Below are 20,714 nucleotides of genomic sequence, written 5' to 3'. Positions count from 1 at the left end.
CTCTTCCCGGGCGAGGCACATCGGTCGCCAGCTTCCGGACAGCCGCTCATGGAAGCTCTTGGCAGCTCACACCAGCTCACGCTGGCTGCCGGCTACACACGGTAGCTTATGCCAGCCCACTGCAGCAGGGGCTGCAGCCTACGCTGTCGCTGGCGACTCACAGCAGCCCAGCTCCAGGTGGAGCTGTTGTTCAGCATCTTAGCTGTAGAGGCAGCGTCACTGGCCTTCATGTGGGATCCAAACCGGGGCACTGCTGCTCAGAGCTGGCGTCCCAAGCCAACTCTTAACCAACGTGCCACTCGACTGGCCCTAAAACCCAGTCCTTTTGATTACCAACATCTGCAAAGGCCTTAGGGACAGCTGCAACATCAGCGTCAATTCACCACCATTTGTAGCTTCTTCAATCTGTTCCCTGAGTCTTTCCATTTATTTATTTATTTATTTATAAGTTCAACTATCCAAAAAAAGTGTTTGTTATACTTTATGGAATATACCTAGTTATTTCATATAGAGAAACATTTTTAAGACGTGAAAGCCACAGAACATGAAGTTCTCCCACAGCATTTAGAGGGGGTATATTCTGAAAATCCCCACCAATAAGAGCATCAGGAGAGAAAGATAAAGCTGGAAGGGCCAAAAAGGAAATATTATTTCTTCCTCCTCATTCTCTCCTGTGTTTCTCCTCCTCGGCCCAAATGAAAGTTGCCATTTACTGCTGGTCATCTGAGCCAATCTAGATCTCAGTGAAGGCCCTGATCTCGAAGAACAAAGCAGAGAGCAGCTGTAGGTTCCTGGATATATGCATCCCAAGAGACACTAGTTCATCCCTATGCAATAACAGTCAGAGCAGACATTTGGACAAGAGGCATTTGGCGTTGCCTTTTTCTTGGCAGCAGCAGTCCTCTTTTCTGCTCTCACTCAGCAAGGGCAAAGAGGCACGGGGTCAACACCAACCAATCACAGCTCTCAGCTATGTACCAGCTACCACTCCTTCCCATTCATAAGCAGTACTGTGTCTCACTGGGCTGAGTAAAGTCAGAGTCACCACAGGTGAACACTGTGTTGGCAGGCTCATGGAACATGGGAAACTACAAAGAATAAACAGGGATCCCAATGCACTTAATTTCAAGTTCCAAAGAGTTAAAAATGGCATGTAGTTTTTTTACACATTAAATGTTAAATGGAGGAAATACATAATATTCTGTTACTTTGTCATTTGGGGCAGGGCTATGAATTAGAAACACAACCAATAATATTCCAAACATATAACCTTACCAAAATAAAAGTCATTTCATTATTCAAGACAACTAACTATCACTAAAATGTACTTAATGCTGTAGAAAATTACATGAATGTATAGTCGACTGGCAAGGACCTATTTCCCAACACTAATAATTTTCAATTTTCTTAATTTTAATTATTTATGTGATTTAAATAGGCGAGAATAAACTCAGCATGCTTAATTCTCTTAAGCAGTTTTCTAAAAACCTAATTTGAATTATAAAAGTATTCTTAATTTGCTCTAATTGTGGTATTGGGCTATACAATGAGCAAGGTAAGTATTTTATTTCAGGTACAAAAGCTTCCACTACTTGCATTGCCTTCACCTTCACTAGATTATACCTTGACAAAATTAGATTAGAAACTCCTTGAGAATAGGAACAATGTCTTGCCTTCAAGACTGAATAGCACAAAGTTTAAAACAACTACCTTATACTATTAAAGTAAAGAAACAAAGTATGGAGTACTGTGTATATTATGCCCCCATCTATGTAAAGAGGGAGGGAAGGACATACATTCAAACTTGCTTTTTAAAACAAAAAAATCGCTGGAAGGATACACAAGAAAATACTAACCATAACTATCCAGCAGGAACTTGGCAGATGTGAGGTAGGAACGAGATACAAACACTTCACTGTATACCTTTTCACATTTTTGAACTCTGGAACTACGTAAAGGTATCACTAGTTCAAAAATTTCAATAAGTCCATTTTTTATGCTAAAAAAAGTGTGATAGAATTGAAACAACAATACAAAGGTAAAGGAAAAATAGCCAACTCTCTCTAACAACAGACTGGTAGGTAGCCACTAAACATTTCTTCTTTATCCATAACAAACATTTGTTAACCTTCTTTGCAGTCAAGTGAGACTGTAAGAATGATTTGTAGCCAGTGAGAACTAGCAGAAGTAATATCTGCCACTGCAAGACCTGGCTCATAAAAGCCAAAAAGACATCCTCCGCGCTCTTTCCCTTCTACTGGCTGCATGTCGGTGCCCAGCTGGGCCTCAGAAGTCAGATATTTAAGACTGAAGAACCCCTGGATTCCTAAATGCCTATGGGACGGGAGTTCCGGCCCAAGACCATGGATGTTTATGCAAAGATGGAATCAATTTCCACTCTGTTAGAGCCATTAAACTTCCTGGGGTCTTTTTGTTAGCAGTTAGTTTCTCTAACTAATGCACTATCTTTCGTGTAACAAAAGATACACTAAATGTGTACTCAGTCGACCAGAACAGGAAGTTGAGCTTATTCTGAAGTTCCCAGGGCATAGTCAAGTTTAGAGTATTAAATAAAAGAGAAAGGAAGGGTGTGATCCAAGCCCAATCTCATAAATGATAGTGTTCAGTTGCTGACGGTTATGTCATTCTATGAGGAGACTCACACAAAGCCTCTACCTGCTCACCAGGGTTCTTGCAGTTCTTCTCACCATCCTGACTGCAGCTACAGGCAAAAGGTAAAACACGGGCAAGGGCAAGATTCAGAAGAACTGACAAGGGCAGACCTAGCCACACAGCCTCATCACTGGAAGCATCCAGCTGGGTCATCTATGACTGTCTTCAATTTCATGGCTATGTAATATTCTAAAGTAATACTAGATAACAATCTATTTTTCCATTCCCCTACTAAGAAACTAGGTTGTTTCAAATTGTTTGGTATTATAAAGACCGCAACTATTTTCTTGACTGCACAACTGACGCCAGAAACCACACTAATCCTTCATGTATACTGTCCCATTTGGTCCTCACAACAGCACTACGAGGTAGGTATCATATCTCCCGTTTTACAGGTGAAGAAACTGAGGTGTATGAAAGTTCGTAACTTGTCCAAAGTTACACGACTGAGTGAGGGGGTCACAATCAAAGGTGAAGTCTCACTGACTTCAAAAAAAGCAAAAAAGCAAAAATCTTATGCATTCAGGTGAGCCCCTATGCGCGTGGCTTGTTGATCTTGGATAACTAACCTGTCTCCGTTTTTCTCATCTATAAAACGAAGCAATAACTATCTCCGAGGACAGTGAAAGAATTAATAGACATAATATGGGTTTTAAAAATGCAGCATGGGGGCGATTTGGTAATGATCATCAACACAATGTCTTAAAGCTTATTACTAACACTAATACCAGTATCTGCTCTCCTTTCTGGAAGATGTCTATTTACTAAGCACAGCACAAAATGCAGCCACTCAGAGGACTTTGTGCCGTTTAAAAGGGAAATGCACATAAAACCCTAGCCCAGTGCTTGGTATGTAATAAAGGAGCTCCTGGTTACTCAGTTTACTGTCTTAAACATCTCATACCTGACCCTTCTTTCGGATTCCTACTGATGCTGCTTTAGCTCAAGTCATCAGAACCTCTCCAAGAACCAGCTAGCTTACCTCCCCCCCGTCCACCACCAGCACTCTGTCTCACCCTACACAGGAGCCCAGCTCAGACCCTATCACTCCCATGCTCAGAATCACGCAGTTAACGTCCTCTGGCTACCAGCTCCTCAGCCTCGCTTTCAAAGCCCGCTACAAAAGACAGCACCCACCTTTCTAGCCTCGTCCCGCCCTACCTCCTCATATTACTGCTGACACAAACTACCTGGGTAACTCACTTTCCTCAGACACACCCCTTGTCTTTCAACCTATAAGCAGGCTCATTCGTGGGGACAAGGAAAAAATCCTCACAATATTAGACGATGGATTGCCAGATACAAAATATCATCTTCCCCAATTTGAAACTGTGTTCTTGTAAGGCATGGGAACCTTGGTTTTAAGGAGAGCAACATAGCCTTAATTTTACATTATATCATTTCAGAATAGATACACACACAAAAAATTCCCCTTACCTTAATTTAAGGAGTGGCTGGGTCACCCACTTCTTTAACTTCCGTCTCCCAAATGAAGTTTTAGTATGGTCTAAAACCCAAAATAAACTTCCTTTGGTTTTCATATCAGTCTAAGGAAGACCAAAAAAACATTTTTTATGAACTAGACAATTGTATTTGTACCAAAATCACTAGTTGTTCATGTGCCCTAATTATTCCATATAGCTCATAACAAGTGTTCATTTAATGTTTGATGAATGAGTGTGTTGTCTAAAATATATACAACACACACACACACACACACACACACACACACACACACACATATATACACAATACATAATGGTATTTTGCACAAAAAAGGGATAGCCTCTGTGTAATTTTTAGTTAACTAAGTAAAAATTATTCAGAAATCACTTTTGAAATATTTATTTGTCCTGAGCATCCTAAAAATATAATTATATATTTGCCTACCTTAGGAGGTACAGTGAAGATAATTTAATTTTCCTTTGGCAATTCGGTATCTTCCACTGCCTCCGAATGACCATTTTAAAGACTGATGCTCTCATGACAACACTGAGTGAGCAGAAGGTATTGGAGATCAAAGTGAACTTGCACTGTACTCTGGGAATTTACCCAGGAAGGGTTTATTTTAGTGTGTTTTATTAAATCCTTAGTAAAAGTTTATCTGTCTATGATTTGCTATCTGAAAGTTAGCCATAAAAAAAAATGTACAATTAACTAGAGGGGATAGCTCATTTTAACCAAAGTTTCATTATCATACAAAAAGTCTATTAATAGGTTTAAATCTTATTTGGAACACACAATTGAAATTTTCACCTGAGTGCTTTTGTTTTTGTTTTTTTAACTTTTTCCTTGTCCTTCAAATCATCAAGCAGGTACTTAGAGAATACCTCCCCATGTGCCCAGCTTTATGACTGAAGAAGGTATATTAAGATATGGTCCCTCCCTCAAGGCACTTATATCCAAGTTTGGGAGAAAAGACTCATATCAAGGCACAATGCCATCTGGCAGGAATAAATAATAAAAGGTAAGGCATAAGCTCCCCAGGCCTTAGGAGTTTAAAGCAGAGCACATATGGAAGCTACAGTGGTCACAGAGGCTCCCCGAGGATGAGCTGGACAAGCAGAGCCGACCATCGAGGGTGCTCCAGGTCACTAACAGCACCACCCTTCCTTCAACAAGAGCCCAAATGGCCTGCCTGCATTAAAGGGTCCCAGGAAGAGGACGGTGGAGGGGAATCATGTTCCAATTACCTGCTTCACTGGGGACGCAGGCTCAGACAAGAGAGGGAGATGTGGGGGAGACACCAGTCCTGTTATAGCTCTGCTCTGCCTGACACCCAGCCCCTCCTCACCACCACCTGCCACTGCCCATTGGTAAGAGAGGACAAAGCTCAAGTGCAAAGACAAGCAGAAGATGTTAATTCTCAGCTTCTGTTTCTACAAGGCCCAAGTCTTGATAATGAAAGGATTCTGAAAGGGTATTTTGATGACAGACGATTTTTGCCTTAGGAGTCTGATTTCGGAACTGACTCCACAACAGTACGACTTGAACAGGGAGGATGTGGCCGAATAAGAAAAGCTGGGAATGCTGGCATTGTGTTTGCAGACTCTGACTGAGATCCTCATCTAAGAAATGTGCTTTTATTCCTACCAGTTTCCCATCATGGGGATATACAGAGAGTTGATGAGAAAGACTGTGGGAGAGATTCTCAACTTCTGGATAACAGAATGCCAAGATAAAAATGCTATTACTGAATGCAAGTAAGGCTGACTCTAGTATACAAGGATAGCTTAGAAGAAGGAAAAACTGAATGAGAGAAACTAGTTAGTAATATACAAATCCAGGAGTCAGGGGAATAAATTCAGCATTTACTATCATTCACAAGAGTAATAAATATTTCTGAAGAGCTTTAAACCATTTGACGCAGATAGTTCAGCTTCTCCGCTACTTCCTCAAATGACTTGGAACTACTTTTTATTTCTATCATTTTATGTTATGATAACATTAGTTTTACAATATAATATCTCACATTTCCAAGTGATGATTTAATATATGAAAGCAGTAATTTTACTGACTCCATTACCTTCCTAATTCATCAATAAAGGGCAAATAAACAATGATTAAAATTTGTGAAGGGAAATATTACACATCTTACAGTCTAATTGAATATCACAGTAACTTGTTTTACATGCTGCATAATGAAATAAGACTGTAGTCATTTCGAGAACAATCAAAGGTATGTAGAAAGAATATAATCAAGCAGACAAAAAAATCCACTTCATATTGATTTTCAAAGATGGTGTCTTTCCAAAGGAATATGTGATACAGAAATGATCGGGAAGAGCATGTCACTTCAATCATTAAAAGGGACAGCTCGAAAGCTCCCAAAGTCATCTCACAGAAGTATTTCATATACTGTGTTTGCTGCTCCAAAAAGCGTGTGCTGCAGTTATCAACTAATAAATAGTAGATGACAGGTAGAATGGTCAGTTAATGACAATATTATTTTCAATTATATTTCTAAAAACAGGCTGCTACCTTATACCAATATTTTTTTCAAAACCATTTTGAATCAACTATCCCTTATGTTTACCTGACCTGATTCTGTAGGATTTCAAGATTCCTTAATGTTGTTCCGCTAATTGTCATAAATTCCATTTCACCTGACAACTGTTTAAAATTCCTGTAAAAGAATAAAATATGAGGAATGATGTAAGTGCATAAAGAAATTTTAAAAACTTATTTAGGCACTAGAAATATTTCAGTAACATGATGAAAAAGTTAGTTTTTTGATAGGGAATCAAACCAAAAGGAGCAAAAAGAATATTCACTGAGATATTGTCTTTCACTGATGCTGATAACGTTAAACAGATTGATGGCCAAATAAGGATAGTTGCTCTCAAGCCAAAAACAAGAACAAGAAAGTAAGTGGTACCAACAATTTGTTGTTGTTGTTTTATTTTTTATATTTACCGGAATAGAACCAACACAGTCTTTTAACATTGGCAGAGCACGTGGTGTTATCTTCAGAAAAAACTATGCAATTAGCTAGAAAAATATGTCGAGATACTTAAAAATGTCCTCCTTATTCTTCAGCATGAGATCACTTTTGATAAAACCTTTAACAGCTTTTAATCAACATTCTGATGTATGCAACAAATGTTATTTACTCTATAATTAACAACACATAGTAATGTGGCTGGTGCTTTAGTAGAGTATAAAACTGAAAAAGTACCAGAAATTATTTCCTTAAGCTTAAAGAATGCACATGCTGCTTATTTCTCTGTAACTATCCCAAACTAGATGAAAAGTTCAATGAATTTCACACAGACTTGAGTACTGAGTTGCAGTATGATTAATAAATGTACGCACAACTCCAATTTTGTCCTTATTAGTCTTTCATGTTAAAAAGTATATGAGTCAATGCATTACTAATACAAGGAATTCAATTTCTTTTATAAGCCAATCCTTTGGGTTTTCTATTAACAGCACTTACAGACTTGAAAAATAATGAATGGCAAGTCACTAACTATTTGGAGGGAAAGCATGAATGTTTGCATTATAAGCCTGACCACACTTATCACAGCTGTAATAAGATTTAAATAAAACCCTAGCTTCCCAAGCCAGTTATGAAAACAAGGCCTCATCCAGGAATCTAGAGCCTAAAATCAAAGCCCGTGCTCATTGAGAGATGTTTCTACTTCTAGATGTCTCCCCCAACTAAAGCTCCAGGGCCCTAAAAAAGAAATCACTTACAGCACATTAGGAACGTTGCCTAGTAACTGAACGGTGTCCTTTGGCAGTGTAATTTGTCTGAGACAGGTTTGCCTGAGCTTCCAAAGGATAGCTTGTTAATGATTTTCAGATGGAAGCAGCTCCAACACTAATTGATAGGAGGCGTATGTAGCCCTTTTTCTCTTTCTTATAGCAGTTAACTTAATTTGCCTTGAATTACAGCAATTTATGCTCTTAGGCTACTGCTCTTGGGCTACCTTCATTAATAGATCTTTTTAGCTCCGTGGAGGCAAGGGTTATTAATGTCTTATACATTTGGTAGCAACTGCAGAGTCTAGCAGAAAGTAGATGCTCAACAAAGGTCTGCCATCTTCCCACAGGGAAGCCAGTTGGGGTTTGTTTGTTTTCCTTTGAGTCATAAAGCTCAGAAATGTCTGTGAAATACCCAGGGACAGTAATAAAACAACATTATCTACAGGAAGAAATAATCATGCAGTGATTAGCTGTGAAGCTGACAGGTAAAAAATCCTGACTTCATGGTAAAAAATCCAAGCTGGAAGAGCTGATAGCCTAGGCTCAGAGTTGGTATCTAACCAGGTCCCATGTATTTACAATAGATATGTCATTTACTTCTATTCCTGACAGTTGGGTTTAACCTACACAATTAACACTTGAGTACCTTAGTCAGACAGACTCTAGAGCAGCGGTTTTCAACCTGTGGGTTGCGACCCCTTTGGGGGTTGAACAACCCTTTCACAGGGGTCGCCTAAGACCATCGGAAAACAAAAAGATATTTACATTACGATTCATAACAGTAGCAAAATTACAGTTATAGAGTAGTAACGAAAATAATTTTATGGTTGGGGGTCATCACAACATGAGGAACTATATTAAGGGGTCGCGGCATTAGGAAGGTTGAGAACCGCTGCTCTAGAGGGATGCTTCCTTGGCATGAAAGACTAATCAAGAACCCATACATAACCCAGCAGACTTTTCTAAAAACATCTCAGAGCTGCTTTTATCTCCCATGAAAACTAGAGGTGTAAGATAAATGAGTGACATTTAAGATGTGTAGGCTGTCCAGAAATAACTGCTCAGTTGCCTTCAGCTCAAAAGTACTTGTAAACCCAATAGTCCACACCCTGAAGAACAGCGTCTTAAGTTTAGGATTCCGAAAGCATCCCCTGTTCCACCAGTTATCTGAGGGTTCTGTCACCTAACTCCAACTAAAAGCGAAATCCTGCTCCTTCTATGCCTCGAGTGAACCTTGGAAGCAAGGCACTATCAGAACATCAAGAAGACCGAGAATTGACATTTCAAAGAGCTTACAGAAGAGTTTACATAATGCTTTAGTGCCTGTTTGCTAAAAAGTACATGTGTGGCACAATTTTGTCTGGACTAACATACAACTTGGTAGAAAGAGGGCTGGAGAAGCTTAGAGTCCTCACTTATATATAATTACTGGAGGCTCCCAATATCTACAACACCAAAAAGAACCCAGTAACTCTGAGCAAACAAATTGGCTTACGTTAGTTTTAGTTCCAACACCAGACTTTTAGTGAGAAGAAGTACAGGCATACCTCACTTTGTTGAGCTTCAGATGTTGCTTTTTTAATTTTTTTAACAAATTGATGGCAAAACCCTCCACCAGCAAAAAGATTATAACTCACTTTATTATGATACTCACTTTATGTTGGTGTTCTGGACCCAAACCCTCAATATCTCCGAGGTATGCCTGTATCTGCTCTTTTCTGACTTAGCAGTATTAATGACGTGCATATGGATTTTTGTTTGTTTTATTGTTGGTTTTTGCCCTTACTGAACAAGCCATCTAAACCTCAAAGTAGAGAAACAAAGAATTTCTTTTAAACTGACATCTGCATTGTTTTTAGTAAAAGTCAGCAACCACTGAGCAGTATTAGACTGATTCCTATGGAACAATAATCATCAAGCAATTATAAGAACTAACTTTGCTTCTGGGTTTCCCAAATGTTTGGCTGATAATGTGTTCTGGAGTTAGGAATCTTCCTTCCAAATACAAAAGAAATTTCCTTCTGTCAGTGCCTATTTCCAGAAGGAATTACATATTATATACGTTTTTGAGCTAAGAGTTGTATCTGCCAGCATCCTTAGGAATTCAGTGGTATATGATCACTGATCTAAAATACTCAAACAATTCTGAATTATGTATTCTTTTGGAAGAAGCCAAATTTTATGTTTTCAAGTGAACCTCATAAACAATGCCTGGCTAGAATTCATGTTGTGTGAACCTGGATAGAAATATCATAAGTAACATGGGAAAATATTTCATTAATATTTTAGACAACAAAAATTCAAAGGATGCTTTTTTCCCTCGAGTTTCATAATGGCAGGAAATATACTTGCTACCAACTTGCCAGAGAAATTTAAGACTCTATATCATTCCTATACTGCTTAAAAAAAAAACTTTCTGGGCGCGTTTGTTAGGAGTTGGCTTGGGACACCAGCTCTGGGCAGCAGGGCCCCAGTTCGGATCCCACATGAGGGCTAGTGACGCTGTGCCCTCTACAGCTAAGATGGTGAACAGCTCAACCTGGAGCTGGGCTGCCTTGAGTCATCGGTGACAGCGTAGGCTTCAGTGGGGCTGGCCAGCAGCTGGCGTGAGCTTTCGTGAGCTGCTGTGAGCCGCTGTAAGCAGCTGTTCAATGGCCGGAGAGCGACTGCTTCACCCAGGAAGGGCACAATGATAATACCAACATGGGCCAATGAAGCGACATCCTCCAGAACTAGACTGAGGAACAAAGGGACAGCAACTTGTCTGTTCCCCTTCCCTGATTCCCCAATGCTGCTCCCCTCCCCAATTCCCCAATAAAGTCTTTAAAAAAGAAATCTTTCTGATTTAGACAAAGACAGTAAAGGTACAGACCTTACCTGAAAAATCAACCCCTTACAAAGGTCCTATTTAAATAACATTTGAAAATGGAAACAAAGGCCAAAAATTTCACCATGAACTCTATGGTGAAAAATAGTTCTCTATGTATAGTTTTCAGAGGTCGTACATTTACCATTTTCCTAATCTTTTGGTGCTTAATTTTATTTAATTATTATAAATTTAATTTTAGAAAATTATTATAAATTTTAATTATTTAAAACTGTATATTAGAAAACTCGAGTTTTATTGTAGATTCCCTTCTTCTTGATTTGTAATTAAATAAAATGAATATTTTTGCATTCATAAATGTTTCCAATAAGGATATTAAAGAGGAAACTAAAAGAGTGTATAACAGGTCCCTAAGACCACTGCCAGGTTCAATGATTCTCTAGAATACATAGGACTCAATATATAGTCATACTCATAGCTACGATTTATTACAAGCAAAATTTGCCCTAATAAAACCTCACTTAATCCATCCTTAAGAACAATTCTTGAAATGGTATATTTTCTTCAAACAACCTAAAATTCTATTGTAAAGGAACAAAGACCTTTAAATAAATGTATATCAAGATTTTTATGAAACACACAGCAACTTCTGTGAAACTATTTGCAAAACAAGACAACTAAATTTTCTCCCAATAGCACAGCTCTTGAAGTATAATCATACCTTATGATGCTAAACTTTTAAAGTAATACAACTGAATTTTAAATACAGAAGGAAAGCATTCATGCTTTCCAAAGTAATCACTTTGAGAGGCTACATTATTTTTCTAAGATATAAGAACTGTGGAATTACTCTTTGGGAATTAGATACAGAGTCAAATCACATGCTACCCATAAAACATCCTCAATCACATTTCATCTTTAAGTGAAACAATAGTACTTGTTTGATCACAATCTTTATCTTGGCTCCCAAGGACATTTTGGGAATTTCCAATCAAATTCATGCTCACAGGACAAAAAATTCCTTCCTTCTTTCTTATTAATCATGTATTTACTGACTGCCTACTAGGTGCTGGGCATATGCTGGGTGATATACAATGTGAGGGCCTAACATTTTGAATCTCTTTATGTCTTTTTTGTCTGGCTCTATGGAACTGACAGGAGGGGATTACCCAACAGGCAGGTTAGACACACACTAAGGCACCAGCAGATCCAGTCCCCTGACCGCTCTCCACCAATACCACCAAATATAAATTCAGCTTCACTCAATCAAGTCAGGTAACTTTAAAATAACCTATTTTAATTTCAGTACAAACAAACATTTTATGTTTTACTGTTTAGCGTTATTTTCACTTTGAATTTAAAATGAGGAGGACACAATGATGTTTACAGACCCAAATTCATCTACTTCTAAACATGAGAGCCTGATTTTAGAAAAAGTCAATTTCCTTACTCTAATATTAATATTTCATTGCTGGGCCGGCCGAGTGGTGCGATGGTTAAGAACTGGCTTGGGATGCCAGAGGGCCCCGGTTCGGATTCCACATATGAGGGCCAGTGACACTGCCCTCCACAGCTGAGATGCTGAACAACAGCTCGACCTGGAGCTGGGCTGCCATGAGTCGCCAGCGACGGCATAGGCTGCAGCCCCTGTGGCAGTGGGTTGCCATGGGCTACTGTGCGTAGCCAGCAGCCAGCGTGAGTGGCCAGCAGCCGCAGTGAGCGGCCAGGAGCTGCTGTTAGCAGCCTTCCAGAAGCCGGCGACTGATCTGCCTCGTCTGGGAAGAGCGCAATGATGGTGCCAACTTGGGCCAGTGAAGCAGCGTCCTCCACAACTGGACTGAAGAACAAAGCGACAGCAACTTGTCTGTTCCCCTTCCCCCAATTCCCCAGCACTGTTCCCATACCCCCAATTCCCCAATAAAAATCTTTAAAAAAAAAAAATTCATTGCTTGGTGATGTACGGACAGAAACAAATCGTAATGGACAAGCTATTTAGTCACTAGTTCAACCTGAGTTAGAGGCTCCCTATCATGAACAAGTCAAACGATAAGGTAGCTTGTCATTCTTTCTTTCTGGGGGTCCAACACAATCAGCCACAGGATGTTTCTGTAATAAGTTTCCTATTACTGGAGCTAACGTGGAATCCAATGAAGTATAATGCCAGGCTGCTACTTTTTTAAAATAAAACATTTCAGCCATACTAAAATACAGATAGATTAACATAGTGCCCAGGTTGAAAAATAAACATCAAGTAGAACTTCCCTGTGCCATTTCCCCCACCGACCTTTATTTTTTCCCCTCTGTCCCCACTGAAAGAACCCGTCTTCTGAGTTTGCTGTTCATCATTCCTGTGCATCTTTATACCTTCTCTATATATGTATGTATTCTTTAGCAATATACCCTATTGTTTCACGTTTCTAACTTCATATATAGTAGGTACTCTGTGTCCTTCAGCAATTTCATTTTGGGCTCAATATAATGCTAATATTGATGTGTGTAACTCTAGTCCATTTTCATTGCTGTATAACATTACATTGCATGAAATTAACACAATGAACCCACTCTCCTGTGGATGGATATTTAGATTATTTTTAAACAGGACAAAACTGCTTCCAAAGAGATGATATTCTGTTCTATCCTAAAGACAATAAGAATACACACCAAAAAACACAGTATAGAAAATGATTCCCAAGTGAACTGTCTTTCTTCCACTCTCTCCAACAATCTCAAACCAGCACCACCTCTTTCTTCCTCAATTCATCCTCGGCCATTTTACTAAGAAAGCTCCTATCTGTCCACCCACCTCAGCAGAACAGGAAATAGCTTATTTATCCAGGATCAAATAACAGAGGGTAATTCTTCACAGAGCCAAAGACAAGGGGCTGATGAAGGTGGAATACAGAAAGGCAAGAAAATCATCCCGCTACCCATTTTTTTATTCCACTGGTTTTTAAACTAGTATTTTTCTAGAATGTCACCTGGAAGCTTTTAAATCTCTGAACTCTACGAAGTTAATCACTCTTTTAAAAAGCTATCTATGTTAATAGCTGTCTTCTTTGTCTTCAACTTTATGGCCTATGAAATAAGAACTGAAACCAAGAATAAGAAAGGAGGTGAGGTGTCATGAAAGCTTTTTAATACCACTTCTTAATTCCCTTCTCACTACTTGGCACTTAACTGTGCTTAGAATAAAGCACGGTTTTGTAGTCAAAGCTACAATACATTAAATAGCTATCATGAATATGAACTGACAGAATTATTCAGGATTCTATCAATATTTTTATACCAATTAATATTTTTAATATTCTTCAGCAATACTACCACATAATACATCCTTCCCCCTGAACAGAGTATCCTATCAATAGCAGGTAAACATCTCTAAGTACAGTACTTACCAAATTCAATTTAAGAAATGTTTTTAATATAACCTCACCCCTTTCTTTTATTTTTGAGAAATCACTTACTTGGGTTTGGAAAGCACCTTTTCCAAGTTAAATTCTTTCAGGTATCTTATTATGGCAGCCAAAGAGCAAATCACAGGCTTCTCCAAGTTAATGATGCCAGAAAAACTTTGAGAACCTAAAAAACAAAATATATATTTTCATTAGGATTATTATTCACCATTATTAAAAACAAAATTTAAGTTAAATAAAATTTAGTGTATGATTATTGAAATAATAATTTAGATAGTACCTCCTAAAATTGCCCTTTGGAAAAATGTAGAAGATTACAAATAGCTGGGGCATGGGAAAAGCGGCATTTTCTGATACTAGAACAAACCTTTTTGGAAAGCAATAGAGCCACTTTTTCAAAATGTAAAATGCTCATCTCTTTTGACCTAGAAATACTCCAAAATGTTGTCAAAGATGTGTATACAAAGAAGTGAGTTGAAAAATCTTTTGTAATAGTAAAAAAATTAGAGACAACCTAACTGGACATCAATAGGATAACAGTTAAATAAATTTTGATAAGTCCAGATTACTATACACCTACTAATAGAAATGACTTACAGCTATCTGCACTGATATGAAAACCTACCCATAATGTATTGCTGAGAAAGGGGAAAAAAAAGTCATATGATCATTCTCATCTCTCAGCAGGAATATTGTAACAGCTTTCCAAATGGTCTCCCAGCATCATCCCTGTGCTCTATCGGGTATTCTTAATAGAAACAGCCAAAGGAATGCTTTGTAAAAATGTACATAACATCATTAGACTACTTTGCTTAAAATTCTTCAACATTCCTCAACTCCCTGAGAAAAAGTTCAAGTCCTTAAGTCTCTAATACCCTGCACAACGTGCCTTCCCTCTCCTGTTTACCTCTGAGTTTGCCTCCTAATATTCTCCCCACTCAGTTAGTTTGTTCCAGCACCTGGACTATTTGCTATTCCTAAACGTACCAGGCACTTAAGTTGTGCTTGCTGCTGTCTCTTGCCTGCAACACTGCTCCTTCACATGTCCATATACGGCTTTCCCCCTTACCTCCTTCCATCTGCTCAAATCTTTGTTCAAATGCCCTTCTCTCTGTGAAGCCTTCCTTCACCACCCCATTTCAAAGTTCACCCTCTTCCCTTCCTTATTTTCTTCACAGCACTTATCACCTTCAAACACACTATCTAAATTATTTCATTGTACATCTCACCCCATTAGAATGTAAACTCCAGGAGGGCAAGAATTTTTGTCTGTTTTATTCTGTATTGTTTGTGTAATTAATGCCTCACATAATAGGCGTTCAATAAAAATTAATTTGAAAGAATAAATTCAAGTTATAGTACAAATAGACACAATTATATATTTAAGTTTATGTGTATATATGTGGATTTTGCATAAAAAATTCATAAGAATTTGAGGGGAGGGACTTTAACTTTTTTCTTTATGCACAATTATATTTTGAATTTTTTGCAATGGCCATTTATTACTTCTAGAAACTAAAAAATTACAAAATATCCTCTACAAATCAGTAATACAAAATAATTTATTAATGTCAACTATAGCTTTTTATCAAACCAAGATATAAATAGAGAGTTAACAAAACCCTTTCCCCTTCTACTGAGAATCTCATCTTTTAACTTTCTAACTCTGTTCCACAGGAAACCTGATAAAGATGAAGTGCCAGTGTGTTCTGACACAGCATTGCATATGGTAAAAATAATCTGAAATCAGTAAATTCCACCTGGACTAGGAGGAATTATAAATACCTGATTCCAGAATTTTGGCATTCCTTGAGAATACACTGACTCGTTGAACTTGGCATGCCCTATGTAGAATTCCAGCAAGGGATACATGGGTTCCTGCAGGACATGGGGCTTCTAAGCCAGAGCAGAGCCTGCACCCACCGGATGAGAGTCTTTATTTGCAGCTGAGCTGTCACTGCGGGAGAGGGGAAACTTAAGCGCTAATGGCTCTGTGGACTGCTCCCTCTAAGAGAACACGAGCTCTGCCAAGAAGCTGGGTTTTCTGTCCTATACCCTTCTAAGTGAATCTGATGCCAAGAGTGGCTTATGATGGTCTTGTGACTTAGTCTTGTCTTTAGTTGAACATAGATGATGATTCCATGGCGAGAGACTGGAGTCGTAAGTCTATAAATCATAAGTCAGACACTCGATTCAACTTGGCCAAGGCACCACGGGAAGAGAAATTCTAACAAGACTTTGATACCTGGGAGGGAGCTGGAGGAGGCTGATCTATCTATGGTATAATACAGAAAGCTCTGCAGGATGTGATAAGGGATAAAAATGGACTTTAACGTAAGCTGGATTGGAAGGAACAAGGGGTACAGACCAAATCAAGCACTGTTACCTGGCTGAGGAAATGTGAATTAGACAAATAAGGGTTACCTAACATATTCAGACCCTGTCCTAATGTTCTGGTATTTAAATTCTGGCAATCAACCTTTTGAAATGCTACCCTTCATCAGGAGATTGATTACACATTCTATAAAATTGCGAGCCAAAAATGGGCCATCTTTTAAGAGAAACAAGAAGGAACACTGGTCGGTAACTAACTCCTTACATGCCAGTGAATATGTCAAAAACATCAAATTACTAAATGGTCATAGCTACAAAGAAAGCAGCTGCACTGGTGTTTTTGTAGAGTGCAAGAACAATGAACTCCTCCCTTACTCCTTTCAGTTATTTATTGGTAACTAGTTTTCATTAAATTGAAAGTCAAATCCTGCACCTTTATCCAAATTTCAACTCAGGTAAATTTGAGGACATAGCACTAGCATGTACAAAATATTTACCTTTGACGTCAACTACATCTTTTGCATAAAACTCTGTAACCACCTGGAAAGCATGGCTGTATTCAAAAAACATGTTATCCATCCTTTCTACTCGAATTCTGTCATCCCGAACACTGAAAGAAAAAAATGAAGATTTCAACGATAATTATCCATAACCCTGAACTGTCTGTATTTAGGCCTTTGCCTGACAATCAATCAATCAATCCATCAATATGCATTCCTTATTCTTTGCCAAGTTGAAGGAAAAGAAAGAGCTGAAGTTTCCCTGTCAAAAGCCTCATTTCATAAAATATAATTATTACTTCTTTTTTCTTTTTTTTTTAATTGGGGAACAGCCATGGTCATTGGTTACACTTTGCTTTCATGCTATCATGGCATACTTGACTTTTTTAGGGAGGGCACTGCTCACAGTGGCCCATGCGGGGACTGAATTGGCAACCCTGGTGTTATCAGCATTACGCTCTAACCAACTGAGCAAAAGGGTCACCCCTATAATTATTACTTTTACTACTGGTATTTTTTAATCACCTAGCACATTGTAAGTACTTTATATACATATATTGTTATCAAGAACTCAATGAAATTAAGGTCAATTAGTTTAATAAATACAAAAGGGGGAAAAATGGAAAGGCATCGTTGTAATTTAATCGCTTCATTTTTTTAAATACTCTAGCAACAGAACATGTCATCAAGTAATTCTTCCTTTGAAGTGGATTCTATTGGGTTGTCGGAAAAGTCATGATGTATTTTTTCTATGCTTTTTGTTGCAAAAGTAAGTCATGACTTTTCAGACAACCCAATATATGACTGGTTGGCTTTTTGCTAACTCTATTTCTACCACAGCCTTTAGTCAAACACAGTAAATTCCCCTTAGGTCATGTCTCACTATTTAAAGTGGTTCTATAGTCTTCAAAAAAAAATGTTTTAGGGCCGGCCAAGTGGCGCGATGGTTAAGAACTCGCTTGGGATGCCAGAGGACCCCAGTTCGGATCCCACATATGAGGGCCAGTGACACTGCCCTCCACAGCTAAGATGCTGAACAACGGCTCAGCCTGGAGCTAGGCTGCCATGAGTGGCCGGCGATGGCATAGGCTGCAGCCCCTGTGGCAGTGGGTTGCCATGGGCTACCGTGTGTAGCCAGCAGCCAGCGTGAGCGGCCAGCAGCCGCAGTGAGCAGCCGTCCAGAAGCCGGTGACTGATCTGCCTCGCCTGGGAAGAGCACAATGATGGTGCCACCTTGGGCCAGTGAAGCAACATCTTCCACAACTAGATTGAAGAACAAAACGACAGCAACTTGTCTGTTCCCCTTCCCCCAATTCCCCAGCACTGTTCCCATCCCCCCAATTCCCCAATTAAAAAAAAATCTTCAAAAAAACAATGTTTTATACATATACGTTTACATATATGTACATATATGATTATGTAAGCGCATAAACATATCATCCATGCTATATAGTACATTTTCTTTTTTATTTTGTTTTGTTGGCTCCCCATTCTCCCTTCCTTCTCTCCATATCACCTCACTCCCAACCCATGTTAACAGCCTAGAATGAATCCTTCCTTATTTTTTTCATGTTTATATGATCATATACAAGTATACTGTGTAATACATATTCATAAATGTCATTGTTTTATAAAAATGGGATCACTTTGTACAATCTTTTCTGCATCTTGTTTTCTTCACTAAGCAATAACGCTTGACAATCCCTCCATGTAAAGTAATATAGCTACAACTCATTCCTTTTAATAGCTAAAAAATATTTCATAGTATGTAAAAGTCATAACTTATTCAACCATTTTTTATTATTGGCTATCACTTGGTATTAACATTTTGTCATATGTTGCTTAGAATATTTTTATCTAACTAATAATAAAACATTACAGATGTACAACATCCCACTGTTAAAGATGGAATAATTTCTCTATTCATGTCTTTTATATCTAGCAATAACATTCTGTCATTTTCTCCATGTTTTATATAACTGGTTGTGCTCACACTTAGATATATTAAGATTAATACTACTGTAAAGGGAACGTTTTCTTCTATTGTATTTACTAAAGTGTTATCATTGGTGTACATGAAACTATCAATTTCTTTATGTAGCAACTGTGCTGAACATTAATTGATTCTCTTATATTGTCCACACATGCATCAATATCATCTGTAAAAAAGTAAAATATTTTTTGTCTCTCCCTTACAATTTCTATTCTTCACTTCTTTTTCCTGTCTCATTACACTACCGGCTAAGACATTTGGAGCTCTGCTAAACATCTAACAGGCATCCTTTGTCTTACTGACACGAATGGGACTGCTTCTAAAGTTTCAACTGGTAAGTATTACATGTGCTGTATGTTTTGGAATAAATGACTTATTAGCCTAAGGTTTGGTAAGTTTCCCAGTTTTTGAAAAAAAAAATTAGTTTAAAGTATTATTGAATATTACCTAATGTTCTTTCTACATTTGTTAAAATGATCATGTGGTTTCTCTCACTTAATTTCTTAATATATTATTCATATTTCCTATTGCTGAATGATGCCTGCATTCGTGGATCAATTATCCATGATGTTCTGTGTTGCTCAAATAAAGTTATAAACTTAATTTCTTAGTGTTTTCATTTTTTTTCCTAGAAATCTGTGCCAGCATACCTACCTCCAAAGGCTTTTTTCTGTTCTACTACAAGACTAGGTAGGGATAAGCTGATTCACGAAGAAATCTAAGAGGGAGGATTTTCTCCCATCTGTGGTGCTGAAGAAGGATTTTTCCACCTTAATCCACCAGAAAGAGAGTATCAAACTAACTACTGCAAATCTCTTCTCAATTTTTATCTTCCTGTAGACTCCCTTAATACCTGGATTTTTAGAAGCCTACAGCAAAGTTATTCTTTAGCAACTCAAAAAGCAATGAATGATCTTACATGAGCTCCACAGTGTTTTTACACAAGTTTCTGGAGCAAACACAAGAAGCAGCTGGTAATTCAATTACTGTTTAATTAAAGTTTTGTTTGATAAGCAGATAAGGATTTAGAAACCCATTAAATCTGATAAAATGGACTTGTCAGTTATCCTTGAGGCTTTCACAGTAGTATTACAACAATGTTAAATTCACTGTTCTGCAATCTGTATATTAAACACCCTCACGCAAACATTTTTTTTCACAAACTGGCTGGAGTTAAAATCTCATATCTGTGCTTCCCCAGATTTCTTAAAAACTGAAGAAAGTTATGGTAAATTCAAATCACTATATCTTTGAAACAAAAGTCTACTTGAAACACTGTATACATAATGAGTAATATCCAACCAGAATTTTGTCAAACTCGATTTTAGTAAATTTCTACATTAAACACAGCACTCTCAATCTTGATTTCCTGAAACTGTAGTCTGTGGAATACCTACATCACAATCACATGTAACACACATTAAAAGCACAGATTCCACACCCCAAATGTGTTCACTCTGAGCTCAGTGGGAAGTTAGGGGACAGGGGGTATTTTCACTTTTAACAGGGTTTTCAGGGTAATTCACAGGCAAACTGCAGACTGAAAACACTAGTCTACAGGAACAATACTGGCGGCCATCACAGAACGAGGATACCAAGTAGAAATGTAAACCATCTCCAACAATAGTCTAGGTTTCAGCTGCTCTATTAGAGAAGGGCAGTAAAGAATCTTTTCACCGGGCTGGCGAGCGGCGCGTTGGTTAAGAGCCGGCTTGGGATGCCAGAGGGCCCCGGTTCGGATCCCACATATGAGGGCCAGTGAC

At 38.3% G+C, this 20,714-nt stretch overlaps 1 protein-coding gene across 1 annotated transcript in view; it reads right to left on the bottom strand.

Moving 5' to 3' along the window:
• Positions 1–20,714, bottom strand: part of MSH3 (mutS homolog 3) — a 93,793-nt gene that overhangs the window by 34,658 nt on the left and 38,421 nt on the right. The window contains exons 9-12 of the mRNA XM_019652581.1: positions 16,956–17,068; positions 14,176–14,290; positions 6,715–6,799; positions 4,111–4,220 (exon numbers count right to left, since the gene is read on the bottom strand). Coding sequence (XP_019508126.1) covers positions 4,111–4,220; positions 6,715–6,799; positions 14,176–14,290; positions 16,956–17,068 — 423 coding nt within the window. The remainder of the gene's footprint in view (positions 1–4,110; positions 4,221–6,714; positions 6,800–14,175; positions 14,291–16,955; positions 17,069–20,714) is intronic.

This window comes from Hipposideros armiger, unplaced genomic scaffold (genome assembly GCF_001890085.2).
Source record: "Hipposideros armiger isolate ML-2016 unplaced genomic scaffold, ASM189008v1 scaffold_182, whole genome shotgun sequence".
Taxonomy (NCBI): Eukaryota; Metazoa; Chordata; class Mammalia; order Chiroptera; family Hipposideridae; genus Hipposideros; species Hipposideros armiger.
The sequence above is the reverse complement of the archived record's forward strand: the minus strand, read 5'-3'. Positions and strand labels throughout refer to the sequence as shown.